The sequence below is a fragment of the Alosa sapidissima genome, chromosome 7 (assembly GCF_018492685.1).
Source record: "Alosa sapidissima isolate fAloSap1 chromosome 7, fAloSap1.pri, whole genome shotgun sequence".
Taxonomy (NCBI): domain Eukaryota; kingdom Metazoa; phylum Chordata; class Actinopteri; order Clupeiformes; family Clupeidae; genus Alosa; species Alosa sapidissima.
Genome location: NC_055963.1, coordinates 23,510,688 through 23,529,269, shown reverse-complemented (window position 1 = coordinate 23,529,269; position 18,582 = coordinate 23,510,688). Strand labels below are relative to the sequence as shown.

Sequence of the window (18,582 nt, the reverse complement as noted above, 5' to 3'; positions counted from 1 at the left end):
AGTTTAACAACATTCACCTACATTCAGTGTTGTTCCACTGATGCCAAAACCATGACTCCTGCATCCAACACAATTTGTATCATATCAAATTTATTTCAGCATCTTATCCTCCAACTCTGTAAGGCTGTGTTGAAATGAGTTTTAGATGCTAAATCCTAAACCAGAATCTCAACATCTTCTAGCTGCTGACAAAGTCAAAAAGGGGATTTATTATTCATTGTTGTCCAAAATGATCAGGGCAGATTATGGACAGGATGAGTTTCAAATGTCACTCCAGTTCTCAGCCCTCAAATCAAATGCCCTGCTTCATCATCGATGGCTTAATGACAAAATAGTTTAAATTAACTGTATTTTATCAGATAATGAACAACCATATTTGTTCTAGGGACATTTGTGGGAACTAATCCATTCATAATTTCCCTGTCTTAATATCAAATAGGTTACACACTATCTGACTGTACAGCAGAATTCCTTTGTTGTGAAACTAGGATCAAATCCTCCCTTCCTCTCCCATGTAATTATTTTGTTTGGTTTAGGACCACAGTAACCTAATTTTTGCTCAGACGAGCCTATTTATCTGCAAGACAGGACTATTCCCCCTATGAAATCCACGTGAGTCATTTTGGTGCACAGCTTCTGCTTGCTATGATGTGAGGCCAAGAGTTCTAGGAAAAGTGTGCTATATCGCCCCCTGTTGACTTAAAGTCATGTCAGTTCAGTTGTTCCAAGTGTATGAAGGTGACAATTACAGTAACATCACAAACAGCAATAATAAAGAGGCAAAGATTAAGACTTGGGTAACACCAAGAGTTTATGGAGGGAATACACTGGTCTCTTACACCTTTAGAGCTACAAGCATGTATCTCTTCATTCCAATTGTATCACATGCAAGTTCTTATTGTCTTTAAAGAAGAGAACAGGTAAATTCAAACCAAGACATTTCAAATTCAAAAAGCTTAAGATACAGATAGCATGAGAACATCTCTAGTTTTCCTTTTCAGCCTCAACAATGTGATGTGCAATGTATCAGTGTTGGCATGGCAGTTCTCAGAATCCGATCAACTGAAAATACTGAAGCAAACCTTTAGTCCAAAACAGATTTAAATGAATGCACAGCTAGCCTTCTGACAATTGCAATGCCTGAGACACATTAACAAGCATAACTCATTAATGAAACAATACTAATTCAATAGGTCAACAATGAAAAAGTCAATAAATGAAACATTGCCCTGATCTTACGACCATACGTACAACCCTATAGTACTAACAATACTACATCTGCCATCCAATATAAATATAGTGCTTGCTTACACTTGGAAAAGATTAATTGCTAACATTCACAATGGCAATTCAGTGATATTAGCCATGCACTTTAGGAAACAAATACCCGCTTGCTAAAATAGGTCACTTAGCTAAATGGATGCTCACTGTACACTTGCTGAGTGTACATTCAAAGATATTACACTGCAATTGGGCAAGTCATCTTTACACCAACACACACAGAAGCCCTACCATACAAACATTTAAGATAAACAAGGACACTATCCATACTGCCGACGCATACGCAGCAGATTGTACAAGGTAAAGGCAATGAAAGAACTCAAGCTCAAAGACGTAGGAACGAAAGCAGCTGGTAGTCAGGAGAGCTGGCCGGAAAAACCCAGACCACTGTAGGAAACGTGCACTGACATACTGTCTGTCCTGGGGACCAGTTGGCTGGGTACCGTGTGCTGCCGGCGGCTCACTCGGGTGGTGCCTGGAGAGCTGTCGGAGAGGGGAGAGAGGTTAGAGCTCCAGACAACTGCCAGGTTTTTGCATACAGAAAAAAATAGCTATCTGCTGGAACCCTGAAAGGTTTTGGTGATCCCACTCTGGGGACATTTTTTTCGAGACATTTTACTGTAGAGACCTTTGGTGCATCATCTTCATTGAATTGTATATGTACAGGTACATTTTTTTAAAAATCATCATCTCAAAAAATATCATGGAAAAGTTTTTCCCGTTTTCCAAAAACTGTAACTTTCATATAATCCAGATCCAATACACATAAAGTAAAATATTTCAAGCCTTTTTTTTGTTCAACTCTTGATTAATCTAATTTTGATTATTACGGTTTACAGCTAATGTAAATCAAAAATTGTGAATCTCAAAATATTAGATTAAAAAATGTATTACAGAACTGTCTGAGATGTGCTCTAATCAGCTAATTAAGTTAAAACACCGGCAATGGTTTCCTGAGCCTTTAATCTCTCTGTCTGGGCAGGGCAATGGACTTTTCCATGATATTCAGATTTTTTGAGATGCACCTGTAGAATCTCAAGCAGTTCACCAAGCTAAGTGTTTAAGTTTCATGGTCCTAGATGCAGGCTCCTTTGATTAATTTCAACGAGTCAAAGAACCTTTTGTAGCATACAGGAAAAACAGCCTAAGAAACACACCTCCCTTTTTTTGCAATTCCAAAGAATAGGCATTTCTACATGGAAAATGTTCACTATTTCCTGGACTTGCCATACTATACATGCATTCCTTTAGGGATCTTTTTTGTACTGACACTAGCCTACTGGCCATTCTGTTGACTTTCAAGTTATGAAGCATGTCCTTTTCAAACCACAGGGCACAGCTTCTTGAACTGATTTCATTCAAGATTCTTTGAGCCTTTAAGCCTTTTCACAACAGTTTTGAACTGAACCGTTGTAATCAAGGATGCTTCATCAACGGAAGGCATTACGCAAATTACAACAGTGCAAGCATCATGGCAAATAGCATTGGAGTGCATGCACAGTCCGGTTTGCATAGGGAAAAGAACATCAATTTTTGGGTTAAAACTGGGAGCCAACTTATCACGTTCTGAACAGATCTGTTCATCTGTTCTGAAATACTCAGAATGGTCCAATATTTGGTGCGCAACCCAGAAAAGAACACATTCTCTGATGGTAGAGAAGATCTATCAGTGTGTTTCTACCTAAACAAACATCCACTTCTCACCTTTTCCAGGGGTGCAGTTTCCCCCATCCTCCACTGAGCCATGGGCCTTCTTACTTAGGTGGCGCACCACCATAGTCGCATTAAACGCTCTCTGTGAATGCAAGATAACAATCTTTTAAACAACAGAAATGTACAGTAGAGATGTGGTTAAAGAGTGCTTTGATGTGTACACCTTCCATCACCTAGTAATAGCCATGACTCGATTTAAAATCTCTTTTGCCTTTTGGTTTGTTCAGACATGCTGTTTGTACTATTGTTCACAGGTCAGCCAGAGGATCACAATCAATCCTTTTTGCATTAAAAAAGCAGTTGACTACAAAATGACTTCATTCTAACCTTAAGAGTTCAGAACAGTTCAGAACAGGCTGAACATTCCAATGGGAATAATCACATACATAACCTTCTGCTTGGTGCTTGTACTGAGATCACGTTCAATTTGAGAGAGCCTGCACACTATTTTCCTCTATCGGTAACTAATAAGCAAGGTGCAAAGTCAAAACTCCAAATAGCAATGCACTGTACAAACGTGTTTCAGAAAGGTGTTACCAAAAGGAATTTAACCATTGACGTCTTTATTTCTGGCACCTTTCGCAGCCACTTTATCTATAGATACACAGCATAAAAGTCAAACACACACCACAAAGTAACCATATAGAGAGATGATTTTAGCTTCATGTTGTGCAATGCAATGGCTGGGCTTAAGCACATGCAGTGACAATCGGGCAGGCAGGGAGTGGGGGGTGTGAGCGCAGCAGCCAGTGCCAGGGGCAGATGTCTGGATCTGTGGCCCATCACACGCTCAGCACATCCTGCATGACGACCAGTGATCTCACCTTCCAATGGCTCTTGGCGAAGTTCTTCTGAATCTGTTCGCTGACAGACCCGTGGATGTTTTTCTCCAGAGCAGCTCCTCCTGATATCCTGCCATGATGCATCACACACACACACATCAACACACACACACACACGCACACACACACACACACACACACACACACACACACATCAACACACACACACACACACACATGTCAGCATGACAAACTATGACACGCCAGTTTCCACAGTTGCTGCTAAGTAACTGCATCATATAGGAAGGCTCCCCATAGCTTCGAGGCTGGTTTATGTGCCTTTCCCTACACAAGCATAATCATCTCTCAAGAAATTAAGCATTAAATGTACAATTACCAAAGCGGAGACGAGCTGTTCTTTTCCTTATTAAGACAATATAAAAATAAATAAAAAAGGAAACATCTGTTGGCATAATGTATTTTTATTAATTTACAGCATGTTGTTAGGGGCAAAGCAGCTTTTCTCATTCTACTCAGAGTTTGTGAAAAACTGAAGAGATATTATGTGGCCATGGCAACTTACTGTTACACAACATTTGAAGTGTTTTGATGGGAAAAGTATTCATACGCTATTCATGTTTTGTCCACTGTCATGCCCTCAGCCTATTTTTAAACTCACCAAGGATGCTGCAAGGCCTCCTCACAATTATACCTCTTCTTCGGGTCCTTCTGCAATAAGTGCACTATGAAGTCTTTCGCTGAATAAACACAAAGACAGCAGGAGTGGGAGCAGAATAGAAATGCACAATGAGAAATGGAACAACATGATAAAAACACATGGATTGACCAGCATTCGAAAAAAGAACACTTACAACTGCATTAACCCAAATGTGTTCTTTCTGAAATGCTTTAGAAATGTGTCCTTGTGCTGTTCTCATTTGTTATATCTGCTCAGGTGTACGGTCCTATATTTGAAAAGCTGGATGTACCTGAATCAGAGATTTCATCCCAGTATGGCGAGTCAAACTCATACTCGGCCTTGATGATCTGCTTGTAGAGCTGTGTGTCATTCTCGTCGTAAAATGGCGGGTATCCGCAGAGTCTGTGAATCACAAACTAAATGAATTCCAAATGAAGACTAAGACAAAGAAGACGAAGAAGAAGAAGAAGAAGAAGAAGGAGGAGGAAGAGGAGAAGAAGAAGGAGGAGGAGGAGGAGAAGAAGAAGAAGAAGAAAAAGGAGGAGGAGGAAGAGGAGAAGAAGAAGGAGAAGAAGAAGAAGAAGGAGGAGGAGGAGGAGGAGAAGAACTAGACAGAAACTTTGATAGTCAGACAAATGGACAGATTGGCAGATCTACAGCAGCCACAGTATTTCTGTAGCAATGTTCCCCTGAAAGAATGAGTGAGTGCATTACTGTCACTTACAGAATAAAAGCGATGACGCCGACGGCCCAGAGGTCTACCTCTTTACCATACGTTTTCTGCTGAAGGAGCTCTGGAGCTGTGACACAGACATTAAATCATTGTGATGAACCATTCATATTTACATATACACATCCTACCACAGGGACATTTTGTCAAAAGGTAGAGGCATTATTACAATGTTTAGTGCAACACAACCGTGCTAAAGGGTCATGACAGACATTTTCTGTATAATAAACATTTTCAAGCATTTTTTGTTTCCCTGGAAACATGTACAAAGTAGCAGGACTAGGAACAGGGGGGCAATGCATCTACTTCCTGTCCCCGGTAATGTTAGAATGAAACATTAGACATCCACACACAAACAACTATACATTTTTAATCCATACAAATCTGAATGAGTTCACCAAGACGCCACCAAGATAATCATAGAGTCTTATAACAAATCCAGAAATGTCTTACCCACGTATGCAGGTGTTCCACAGGCAGTGGACAACATGCCCTGGTCCTCCATCTTGGACAGGCCAAAGTCACTGATGACAATCTTGGAATCTTCCTTTGGAGTCTCGTACAGCAGATTCTCAGGCTAAAGACAGATCCATAGGATATTATTGTCAAGGTCTCTCCTATACTTATTCCTAACAGTAGCAAAATTGAATTTTAATTTTGCAAGCTATGTATGCGCTTCTATCCATAAAGAAAATAATATAAAATATTTTGGTTTTAACCACATAACTTGTTTTCATAAGTGCCACAGCTGTTTCTGGCCAGTGACAGCCATGCTTACAGTGGGACGTATTAACCCAGGCTCCGTAGACCTCCAGTATGGTCTGTGTTGCACTGTTATCTGCGTGCTCTGATACATTTGTCTAACTCATCAGATGAGTATCACCCCACTCAATAACTGAGGCCAGTGTATCAACAGCAGATGAGGAGCAGGGTCATGTCTTTATGCTTTTATGTGCCAAGTCAGAAAGACACCAAAGCACCAAACTCAAAAGTTCTCTGCATGTAAAGCATTTGACCCTGACAATATCTGTTGATCTGAGCTGAAGTGAATTTCAATGGAGACTGTGATAAAGTATTTGTCTCTCCCATACCTTGAGGTCCCTGTGGACGATGCCCAGCTGATGCAGGTATCTGACTGCCTCCAGCACCTGGTGGATGACGCGGCTGGCGTCCCGCTCGGTGTACACGCCCCTCTCAAGGATCCTGTCCAGCAGCTCTCCTCCTGTTACCCTACAGGAAAATAACAACACATCACCTCAGATCAGCAGCTCTCCTCCTGTTACCCTACAGGAAAATAACAACACATCACCTCAGATCAGCAGATCAATCGCTCAACTCTGCTCTGCTCACAGGATAGATGCCCTTGTTAAAAGCCATATTGTGACTGTTCTTGTACCACTGAGTACATCAAAATGAGGATGAACTAAACAGAGCATTAACTGTAACGAGTGTGACTATGAATAGCTTTACTCACAGTGTCATCACCAAGTACAGCTTTGTAGGTGTTTCAAAAGTCTCCTCCAAAGAGACAATGTTGTCATGATGGATTCTATAAAGCAGAAAGAAAAGAAAATATGAACATTTCACAGTTGCACCAGAATCAAGTCATTTTTTTATTTCTGTCTTCAAATCTTGTGCAGTAATGTTCAGTAAATCTGATGTTCACTTGCTGGTACTGTACGCAGGTATGACAGTGAATTCGAACAGACTCAGTCACATGACAGAGCAAACTCACTTGCGCAGCACCGTTATCTCGTTCTCCAGCATGGATTCCTTGCCCTTTAGCGCCCTCTTGCGGATGCACTTGACCGCTACAAGCCTCTGAGTGCAGCGGTGCTGTGCCACTCGCACCTCTGAAAAAGAGCCCCTGACACACAGGTTATGAGCCTTCATTCTTGTGGTTGCGGAAACGATACCAAAGATCCTTGATTATTAACTGCACTTCAACCCTCTCTGACAATACTTTCATGTTAGTTCATACTGTCTTTCTGAATATCACAGCAGCTGCTGAATTTAGAGTGGCTTTGAATTTTAGTAAAGAACTATGGCTCTGGAATCAAACACAATGTAGGCTACTTTACATGGAATAGGCCTCCATTTCAGACATGAATGTAAAAATAGATATCAGAGATCAGAGGTTCTGAAACTTCTACAGCCAGAAACCAAGTAGATCTCAGAAACCTTTTGGCCGCAAGATAAGGCCCTCATGTAGCCTTTCAGAGTCTAGAGTCAAGTAAATATATTCAATTTGTTTCACTGAAGATAGTGTAGCATTGTAGTGAAGCACAGCCTAGCATAACCCTGACATTATAGCATATCCTACTGTAAACGAGAGGATTAAATAACTTACTTATTACTTGAAATACAAAGTTTTCATACCATGAACATAAAAAACAAAACAAATTTGTATTGATGCTGATGATGCAGTAATGTATAAACAGGGAGCTGGAGATTCAGTGACAATAGAGGCATCAGAAGATGAGCCAGCCGGCATTCTGCAGATTGAGAGTGGTGCTGCTGTAGTGTGGCATGGCATGGGCATGGGAGTGGTGCTGCTGTAGTGTGGCCTGGCATGGGCATGGGAGTGGTGCTGCTGTAGTGTGGCATGGCATGGGCATAGGAGTGGTGCTGCTGTAGTGTGGCCTGGCATGAGGTGGCAGTGGCACTGTGTTATATAACACACAGGTTTTGTGTTTGGTCTGAATTCATCATTATTGCAGGGGAACAAATACAGTTGTGACACCTATGACATTGTAGTTATAGGTATGAAGGAAGCCCATTAGCAGAATAGGGTAATTGCATTCAATTATGCTGTTTTAGAATAAACTTAGAAGGAAAACCTAATTACTGCTGGCTCATTTGATTCTAATGAAAAATGCTAATGATAAAAAATCACATGCCTTCGCTGACTAATGACCAGCTGGCAAGGCCATTAATTTAGAGGCAAAAATATTGTGAGGCATGTCATGACAAAAATAATGAAATAAAAAATAGTAAAATAAATAAACAATGCAAGTAATGGTCATTGCAATATATTTCCACTACCAAAATAACCTGTTTGAAAAATAAAACAGATAATATTTTCATCATATTGTCATCATTGAAAACTCTTTAAAGATTATCATTCATATCAGTTCACATCATACCATCATGTATCTATTTCTCAGCTATAAGTACAATGCATTAGAAAGCATTCCACAGACTCCCCATCCCCCAGACACACACATACAAATACACACACACACACACACACACATTCATTTGTGAGTGCAAAATGCATTAACATTCATTGGTCAAAATCTTTGGGTGACATTGAAAGCGTAACTACAATACCCACTCTCCCAGCTTCTCCCTCAGTTCATACACCGCCGTGATGTCCTCGCCTTTCTTCTTTGAGTCTCTTTTCAATGGCATCCTGAAGCCCTGTAACATGCAGGAGAAAAAACAGCCAAGAAGAGCACAGTGTACTCGATGAGAACCCGACCAAGGCCAATTGCCTTGATGAGACATGTTTTTCTCTGTCCTTGTGTTGTAATGATTTATTTCTGATTTATCTATTACGGTATTTTCGGCACATGTTTGGTATCAAGGTAAAACGAATACACATTCAATGTCAGTTGAATATTTGATTTGAGGTATGATTCATCCACCATGCATCCCTCTTAGCTATGAGCAATAAATCTTAGGGTAAAAACAATTTTCTCATCTTCACATCTCAGCTTTCTCTAAGTATAACAGTAACCATAATAATTCATAAATATCACATACAATCATGACAAAAAGTTACATATCTAATAATTTACCCTGATTTGTTTGATCATAACCATAAACGTAAAAAGCATAGCAAACACATGCAACAAAGGCATTTCTTAAACACAGAGAAACCCAACAGAGTCTCTTGCATGAGCCAAGCCATTATGCAGTACAATGACACCCATGACATTTCATAATCACTAAATAGAATAAGATCAAAACTAACCACATGTATAACTAATCCTACAGAAACAATGGCATCACCACAATACAACATCAAAGTTGAGGAATCAGAATGTGAGTATGTGTGTGTATGTGCAGGAGTGTTTTACCTGTTGCTTTGCCACTGCAGAGTGGAATGGTGGATCTGACTGATGTCAGCTGCCTTCTCCTCTGCTTTCAGCTCTTCTCTCTCTCTCTCTTTCTCTCACCCACACCTCTCAATGCTGTTAGAGTGAAAATCACATTCTTTTTTACTGGAACGACCTTCCACACCCACACACCTTTGCAACAAAAAGGAAAAGTGAATGACCAGAGAGAAATAATGTATGGGAGAGTGATGATTGAGAGCTGAAGTAAAAAGGTAAGAACAATCTGTCAGATTTCAGTTTAAAAAAGAACCGTTTTGCCTGCTTTTTGATGAATAACCAAAGGACAAGTGCTCTCCCAAAGCAAGTTGACACTTGTATAAGATGTGTTTCATCTCCCCTTGAGTTAACTTATTTCACTTTATGCATGACTTTATAATAACTGTATGCATTAGAATCTATTTTGATTGGAGAGGCCTTTGTCATTTACTCATTTGAGCACTCTGTTGCAGCACCTCTGTATTTACACTAAGTGGATGTCTGTCTTTTGTTTGGTGACAGACATGTCGGAGGCGGCTGAGAGAACAGTATACACAGACCTTGTAAGGACAGAGGGTCGAATGTCTTGTGACCGTAACAAACCAGTCAGTCGTCTGCTCCTTCACATGCCAAAGAATTCAGATGCAGCCAGTATACATTTGCAATAACTCCCCTGAACCTTATCACACTGTGTCCCTCCTCCAATCATTTTCCAAAGCTGCATTCCACAAAAATGCAAATATTTTAGAAAATATTTCTATATGCAAGTGCAGTCCTCACCAGTAACCAGGGGTGTGTAAAAAAAGAAAACCCCTATAGGCTATACATGAAACAACTTTGGGCTAACAGATTTATTTTTCTATATATAAAGCTAAGTTGTAAAAAAAACGATATTGCCTTCAATTCGCCTAAACTTTTCAATACAATGAGTTGGGACAGTAAACACATTTCTAGTAGGCCTTCAAATACACATTTCAAACAGGCCTGTTGAGTTTCACTGATAATCTGCCTTGACGCTATCTCCACTAGATGGCATTATAACATTACTAACAGAAACAGCTCTGGTATCTGTCCAGCAAACATGCCAATTACTTGCATTGCTGAATCTAAATTCCACAGGGCATCTGTGTGCCCCTAAAACTGGTGTTTGATTATGTGATGATAGATCCGCTCTGGCTCTGTGCCGGCTGACAGCCCTGCTCTGCTGAAACAAATAAAGATGAATTATGCTATGTTATGAATGTTATATAAGCACAATACTTGTGTCTACCACTAAAGCTCTGTGACCTTCCAGACCTTGGGTGTCTCATAACGCAAGCACACACAGATACCACTGGCATTCCAGACCAAGCCCGTGGTATTGCTACATGTCCTCTACTACAGACAGTCAGTCTCTTTAAATCTCTAGAGGCTAGATTGTCAGTGTGTGAAATGTCACATTGTATTTGAAGGCGAGATACAACCATTCTGTGCCAAGAGCTAATTTAATAAACAGGCTTCTTGACATCTCATCCATTCTCAGTTGACGTGGCAAAGTCTGTCTGTGTCACCTGTCGTATTCCACCTGTCACAATACTAAAACTGTCAATAATAGCTTATTCTCAGAGTGTCAAACTTAAGAGCGCAAAAACAACCAAGCTCAGTGTGTTCACAGAGCATGACGAGGGCATGGCTATCCCCTCATAATGTGCTTCTTGACACCGGGGCATCACCCCGAAAAGACCGAGCGGCTCACTTGTATCAGATTCCTCGCAGGAGGATGTCACCTCGATGGCCCGCGACTCACTTGTCATCTGATGCCTGTCTGCATCTGCCGAGGGGGTGAGCCCTGCGAGCAGGGACAGCTGTCAGCGCCGTCAGTGTCTCATTAAGGACTTAAGGGCCGGAGCAAGAAAGATCTGCCACATGGCTTTTTTTTTGGTCATGCATGTGATGTGATGTGTTGTATGTTTGTATGCAGATGCAGGTATGTATGTGTGTGTGTGTGTGTGTGCGTGTGTTGGTGGGTGGGTGGTTTGGCTGAGAGAAAGAGAATGAGAGGTCTGCCAGACCACAGGTGGACCTAGATACTGTGTGAATGAGAGAGAGAGAAAGACTGCTGTATCTTTGTGTGTGTGCATGTGTGCATGTCAAAGAGTGTGTGTGTGTTTTGAGTTTGTGAGTTTGGACACCCACCAGTGGCACACATTTCCCCACAAGACCAACAAATAAAAAGATGTGTAACTGCTCAGTTTGAATCGGTTGCTGAAATGGTTACTGTACTACTGTAGTTTTCCATTGCTGGATTTCAACATCAGGTCAGCTTCTGCAACACGCCCAGAGGAAGTGTACTGCACCTTACACTATCCAGTGGCTCTTTGCCTGTGGGTGTGTATGTGGGGGGGGGGGGGGGGGGGTGTATGTGTGCATGCAGGCCTGCACATAACCAGTCTGGGTGTGTACGAGCTCATTCTTGTATTGCTCACTCTTCGCCATTCATGTGACATCTTTGATCTCATGACAAGCTCTGAATGTATAAGTCCATGTCAGCTCCCCTGTTTCCTGGGCCACTGGGCCAGAGGTCGTAAGGAGGTCGTCCATACTTTAAGGAGTGGCGAATGAAGGTTAAATTAGTGAACTGGTATTTGTGTCACATCTTATCTCTGGCATTACTAAACTTGTGACCTAAGTGGGTGTAGGGCATGATCTCCACCTGTTTACCATCAAACCTCAAAACTGTAAGCTGGAGCCAGAGATCCATGTACTGGATAGTGTAATCAGTCAATGACCAAATCAGATGCTGGGGCATATCATTTGTTTTTAAAATAGCTTGGCAAATGCTCAGACATAGTCTGACCACTGCAGTAGTCTGAGCCAAGTGATCCCTCCAACTCCATGTCTGTTTATTAACTGAAACTGTGCTAGATTATATTTGGCCTGTGTGTTTTGTATAGGAAGTGTGTTATATTGGTCTTCATAGTGGAGTTCAAGTAGTGACTGTCCCACTTTGTTCATATAGTGGGTATGTTAATGGCAACTGGATGCACGTTCAGTTATGTAGGTCAACAAGCACTGTAAATTGGGTGCAGTGATTAATTGCATTAATTGCCTCCTGTTCTAATGAAAACTGTTATCAGCAAACTAACATGACTAACTCTTTCTAAAAAATGGCTCTTAGCCATTGCCTCTTTCTAAAAAATGTCTCTTAGAATGCCTGAGACAAACCAACGCAGCACTGAACTGACATTTGTGAGCATTTAAAATGAATCTTAAAAGAAGATATTCTTTAGCTTAAACCTCCATTGTTCATCTTATGCTGCCAATTTTACATTTAAAAGTCTTGTCTATTCTAAATTGTTCAATTTCTCTCTTCTCTTTAATGTCTTGTTAGAGTGCTACAGTTGCTTCTCAAAGGAATTCAAAACACTGAAGCAGAAATGCAAACAAATGCCATTAAGTCATCAGGTATGTCTGCAATAAAACAACCCACAAGCAGAGTTTGGGCTTTAGAAGCCATGCCACATATGTCAAAGAGTTATCAGGGGAATATAACCAAAAGATAATACAAAAGTATACAAAAATGTCAAAAACATGCATTTTTAAGTATTGAACACACATTCCATCTGCCCCATATCATCATAGGTATTAAAAGTAGCAAGACTATGCTGTGATCCTGAGTCGTAACTATTTCTAAAGTGCCATAAAAAAAGGCTGTAACCTTTTGATGGCAGCTGCTCTTCAGTCACATGGCCTATTCTAAACTAAACTTAGAGCTAAAAAAACGTGTAAGTGCAACCGTAGCAGAACTCCCCCTAGGACTGGGAAGAGAAGTGCCAGGATATCTCACACTTCCAGTGCTCACAAAGACATCTATGATCCCTTGTGCATGCCAAGGTTTCAACACACAGGCTGATTTTAACACACCATGGTACAGTAACAGACTGCAGTATAGAGTAAACAGCTGCATGGTACTTAGCTGAGTTGAGCTAAGTTGTTAGTGGAATCTTAGTTGTGGAATCTAACTTGTGATGTAATTAAAAATACCAACACAAATAAACAAACACATAAAATGCCAACATAAATAAACAAAATAATAATTTAAAAAAATGCCCCTAAATAAAATGCCCCTAAATTCTTTCAGGGTTTTTTTTTTTTTTAAATGAAGTGAAACAAACATCTCACAAATTGCATTTACAAATACACTACCAATGCAAATTTGGCATGGAAGGGCAAAGGGCATGGAACTGGCATGGAACAGAATTCCTAACAGGAATACGCTGTTCTCCATCTCAACTCCAGGAACTAAGTCTTAACTCTTCATTCTCCTACCGTCTGATAGTACAGAACAGACAGCAGGTTTTCTACTAGGAACAGATGCTAATCAGTCCTCCTGCTGTAAGACATGCTGAAATAGTATCCATGCCTTGACCTTCTCAAACATGCCTCTTAAATCTGCCCACCACATGAGCTTATGACTGTCCATGAATTCTGAACTGTCAAGTAGACTACAACATTGAGTCAAGGTTTGAGTAATTGATCAAGTCGATAGCATCAAAAGCTACATCATATTCATACTTTTTTAATATTTGTAATCTGATTGAAATTACTCCAGTCTGATGTCTGCTCAATTCACATTCCCATTTAAGATTGAATGTCTTCACTCAAAGGTCAAAGAGTAGGTGGGTCTACCATGTCTATAAACAACAGAGCGATCTTGCAGATTGCAGTAAGGCCTACAGGTTCCATTGGTCCGTCCTAGATTGGTGTACAAGTTCCATTGCTCCTATATCCACCTAATTCATTAAACTGGAAATTCGTCCAGTTTTCAGCTTTAGTCCATTTTGTTTACATTATAACTTAATGCAGTCTCAGCAGGCTAACTAGAATATGCTTCAACTTATTTGCTACAACAATATGCTACAACATGTCTTTTGAAATGTTGACAATTCTGCATGACTGACAGAAAAATATAAAAGTTTTCTTTTACATGGCTTAGGATACATCAAGCACTGTCTACCGCCACATTAAAATTACTTCAATGCAGCTTTGGCTGGAAATAGAAAAACGTATTTCTGAATACTGAGGTGTCATTGTGACGCCCATTGTTGGCTGGAGAATATTGTGTCTGGCATATTAGTTCCATTGGCTCTAGATAGATGTATAGATTCCATTGCTCCTAGATTGGTGTGTAAGTTCATATACCGGTAACTTTAACTATGAGGGACGGAACCATACTACTGTAGAATGTTGTATGCTCTAAGTTCTGATATGCAACACAATAACAAATGAGGACAATCTTGTATGTTAATGTCTGAAATCAAATAACATGGATTACATCTGATGGCATATTATGTCATTGTAGTATTTAACAAAGCATGGAGTTTGTTCACCTGAAACAAATAAGCCCTAGCTTGATGATGATGTCTGTCTGCTAATGTTATTACTTCCAGTGATAGTGTAAAAGAGAACAGTGGAGAGATATCAGGCCTGTGTGTTGTTTTGCCAATGAGGTCAGAAATGTATTACTATTATTCGAAGAGACCAATGAGGTAACACATGCTAAGAGTTGGTTGACTAAGGACTAAGGTGTGGCCATGTAATGCACATTCAGAGTAATCATTTATTTTCCTTCACAATTAGTCCTAGTTGTCCATCAATATAGCCAGCATATTGAAGGATAGAAAACATGTCTTCCAAGCTCTGAAAAGGACAATGTAGAACGACTAGCCTGTTTTCAGTGTGTGTGTGTGTGTGTGTGTGAATGTGAGTGTGTGTGTGTGTGTGTATGTTGGTTATGACAGAAACAATGTCATCCCAATATCAAGCCACAGAGTTCCTGAAAAGAGCAAAACTAAATATATGTGTCCCTGCCAATATTTAACCAATACCCAATGGCCTGTCACTCACTGCTGTCCAAAATAATCACTTGCTGCTGTAGCCACCAGCCCATTGCGTACAATTAGGATCTGTTAATGTTGATGGGACATCTAATGTTGTAACACCATACCAACACTAATACTTCTATACAGTCTGCAAACTAAATGTACATACTGAATATATTCCATCATCAATTCATTGCGTATTTCATAATCATATTATAACATTACATTTGAGAAATCAAAGACGTTATGTTGTGTGAGATCAGTCTATTGCACATTTCTCATGATCAATCCATAATAATAATAATACATTTTTATTTAAAAGCGCCTTTCAAGTTACCCAAGGACACTGTACAATTAAAAGGTTAAGACGTTACACATTAAATACAGACAGAGGCACAGACACAGGTGACACTGCACACCAGAGAACAAGAACACACAGACACATGGAAAAGTGTTCAAAACACATTAAGAAAAAGAAAATAACAAACATGATAAAACAATTATGAAGCTGTGGAATGGGTCAGGGACGGAGGGGAAAGCTATTCTGAATAGATGTGTTTTAAGCATGGTTTTTGAAGGTGTAGTTGTTTTCCATATACGCAGCGCTAGTGGCAGGGCATTCCAGAGATTAGGGCCTGCCACGCTGAAAGCCCTGTCACCCATGGAGGAAAGCCTAGAGGGGGAGATGGATAGGAGATGTGCATCTGTGGAACGTAGAGTGCGGTCCTGGACAGATTCTAGAGAGATTTGTGTACAAAGAGAATTATTTTGTATTATGCAGTATTGAACTGGGAGCCCGTTTAGTTGCTGGAGGATGGGGGTGATGCGATCCTAAGCGATCCGGAGTTTAGAAATGTGTTTCAAGTGGAAGAAAGCTGTTTTGGTGATGTGTTTCATGTGTGAATCAAATGAGAGGGTAGAATCGACTATGACGGCAAGGTTTCTTAACTCAGCAGAGATGGTGGTGGAGGAACCAGGAATGGCTAGCTGTGGATGTGAGTTTTTTCAGTAGGCCTGGAGGGGTGGAAATGAGAATGGCTACTCTTGTCTTTAGTTTTAGGTTAGGTTTAGCTTGAGTTTTAGAAAGTTCTGTGTCATCCAGCTATTGATGGTGTTCAGGCAGTCAACCAGGTTGGAGGATGGTAGTGTGTCAGATGGCTTGGTGTGGATATAAATTTGTGTGTCATCAGCATAGCAGTGGAAATGTATGCCGCGTTGACGTAGTATATATTGAAGCGGGAGGATGTAGATTATAAAGAGCAGAGGACCAAGGACAGAGCCCTGGGGGACACCGTGGGGGGGAGGTGAATTGAGAGACCTAAAGTTGCCAATGGAGACAAACTGTTCTCTTGCTGTGAGGTATTTAAACCAGGAAAGTGCTGTACCAGTGATGCCAAGTAATGTCTCTAGTCATGATAGGAGGTGGCTATGACAGACAGTGTCGAATGCAGCTGTGAAGTCGAGGAGGATGGAGATGCTGATGTGGCCTGTGTCAGCAGCTATAGGTCATTTATGACTTTAACCAGGGCAGTCTCAGTATTATCTTTTGCCTTAAACCACACTGAAACTCCTCCCATCGGTCATGATGGTTTAGGTGTTTCTGGAGCTGACTGGCTGCATGAGACTCGACAGACATGTTCAGAAAGGACATGGTTGAAAGTGTAAGAACAAAACTGATAAAAACAGGTTGTTCTTTAAAGGGACTTCCAGGCAATTCTTTGTCAATACCCCATAACATGGTTATGTTTGTTTTCTTTGATAGTGCGAGCCTAAAACTAACGTTAAAGTAAACTTTTGCTATTAGCTGGGGCTACATGGCAATGGCTAACGTGATGGTAATTTTCACGTGTGATTCATGCGTGGTTTCAGTGGTCTATAAATGTAAATCGTTTGCAAGGTTCAGCCTCTTTTCAACATGACTTAACTTTGGTTTGACAGTGCGAGTTTGTTGGCTGTTATTGAGATATTTGAAAAAGAAAGAAATTGCCGACAAAGACACTAAAGACATGACGAGATTAGATTTTTTTTCACAAATAACAGATAATGATAAGCAGACTAGGAATCAGAGGCTGAATCGTATTGAGTCGATAGCTTTATTTTGCATGACCTTGATCAGAACAGTAACGTTTTCAGAATGTATTAACAACCTATCAAACATGATGATTTCACGCAAGGTTAGTGCCACCTCCGTAGACAGGCTCTGGTGTCACAAACTCCATTTCGGTGAAGACAAACTATGAAACATTGCCGTTGCTATGCAACCTTGACTGGGGGAGTCGCGGCGTCTGAAGCGTGCATTAGCTTAGTGCTTCTTACTGATATATTTCTACTTTAACGGCACGGACAATCAAAAAACCCAGTGGAAACTAGATGGCAGAAGTGTGTAGGCCAATCGGCCCACCATTTTTTTTTTTACTTTGCCACCTACAGATGTTTTACCGGTATGATATTTCGAAACGCCATGTTATTTCCCATAGACATTCGACGACCCGGAAGTTGGATGGATACGGAAGTTACGGAGGCGGGACTTATTCTGGAGAGGTCTATATGAAATGGATTCTTGGCAAAAAATATTTTACTGCTAAGATTGTTAAATTAACAGATATTGTAAACACCCCAAAACCAAAAAAAGGACTAAAATATAGTCTGTCCGTATGGAATTTAAGGCATATAAACAGTGTTGGGCAAGTTACTTCAAAATCGTAATGTATTATGTATTACTTATTACTGTCATTTCAAAGTAATTTGTTACATTATACTATTACTGTCTCTGAATTGTAAGGCATTACACTACTATTGTATTACTTTTAAGTTACTTTTACCAAAATATCTAGAAATATGGATTTGGAATTCTAAATGCAGTTTATTATGCTCAATGCAGCTCATTGCACTTCTAATGGAGGGCAATGTGGTATAACATAATGACTGAGCTAGGCTTAAGGCTAACAACAGTAGAATGCAATAGGTGCAGTGATGGCTTGTGATGCAATACAAGGAACAATCATAGCCAGAATTTTGTTAAAATCAGACAAAAGGTCAAAGTCTGGTCAATTGTGATAGAAATGCTGTAACTTTAGGCTTAGGCCTACTCATTAAAATCAACAGAGAGCCCACTACCTGTATATTGTAACCCAAAACATGTCAAGATAGGCTACACAGTGCCGCTGCTGGCCATTTTGGTGCCCTAACTGGTGAAATACAGTATTAACCTAAGTATGTCATCATATGGCCAACTATAAAGATGTAATCTGCCTGTTCCCAGGGATGGGTAGTATTTCTGAAACATGTAATATATATTTGTATTTGAAATACATTTTATCATTTGTATTTTATTGGGTTGAAGGAAATGGCTCTGTATTTTGTATCAAAATACTTTATTGGTGTGTATTTTTGTATTTTAGAAATACTGCGAAAT

The 18,582-nt window shown here is 40.2% G+C and overlaps 1 protein-coding gene across 1 annotated transcript; it reads right to left on the bottom strand.

The window, feature by feature from the left end:
- Positions 1–821: 821 nt before the first annotated feature.
- Positions 822–9,394, bottom strand: pnck (pregnancy up-regulated nonubiquitous CaM kinase). Its single transcript, XM_042097946.1, has 12 exons — positions 9,292–9,394; positions 8,544–8,629; positions 6,942–7,073; positions 6,681–6,755; positions 6,298–6,436; positions 5,660–5,783; positions 5,201–5,276; positions 4,766–4,878; positions 4,456–4,534; positions 3,819–3,906; positions 2,986–3,076; positions 822–1,764 (listed from the first exon to the last, which is right to left on the bottom strand). Exons 2-12 carry the CDS (start codon positions 8,618–8,620, stop codon positions 1,742–1,744), a joined length of 1,017 nt encoding a protein of 338 aa, XP_041953880.1. The 5' UTR covers positions 8,621–8,629; positions 9,292–9,394; the 3' UTR covers positions 822–1,741.
- Between the last annotated feature and the right edge of the window lie 9,188 nt (positions 9,395–18,582).

Bases quoted from the DNA above. Each gene is read 5' to 3' on its own strand.
- pnck (XM_042097946.1), bottom strand. From the start codon at position 8,620: ATGCCATTGAAAAGAGACTCAAAGAAGAAAGGCGAGGACATCACGGCG. The intron at 5,784-6,297 runs GTATGGGAGAGA...ATCTGTCTTTAG, and splicing joins TCGTCCACAGGGACCTCAAG to CCTGAGAATCTGCTGTACGA. The intron at 4,879-5,200 runs GTAAGTGACAGT...TGTGATTCACAG, and splicing joins GGCGTCATCGCTTTTATTCT to ACTCTGCGGATACCCGCCAT.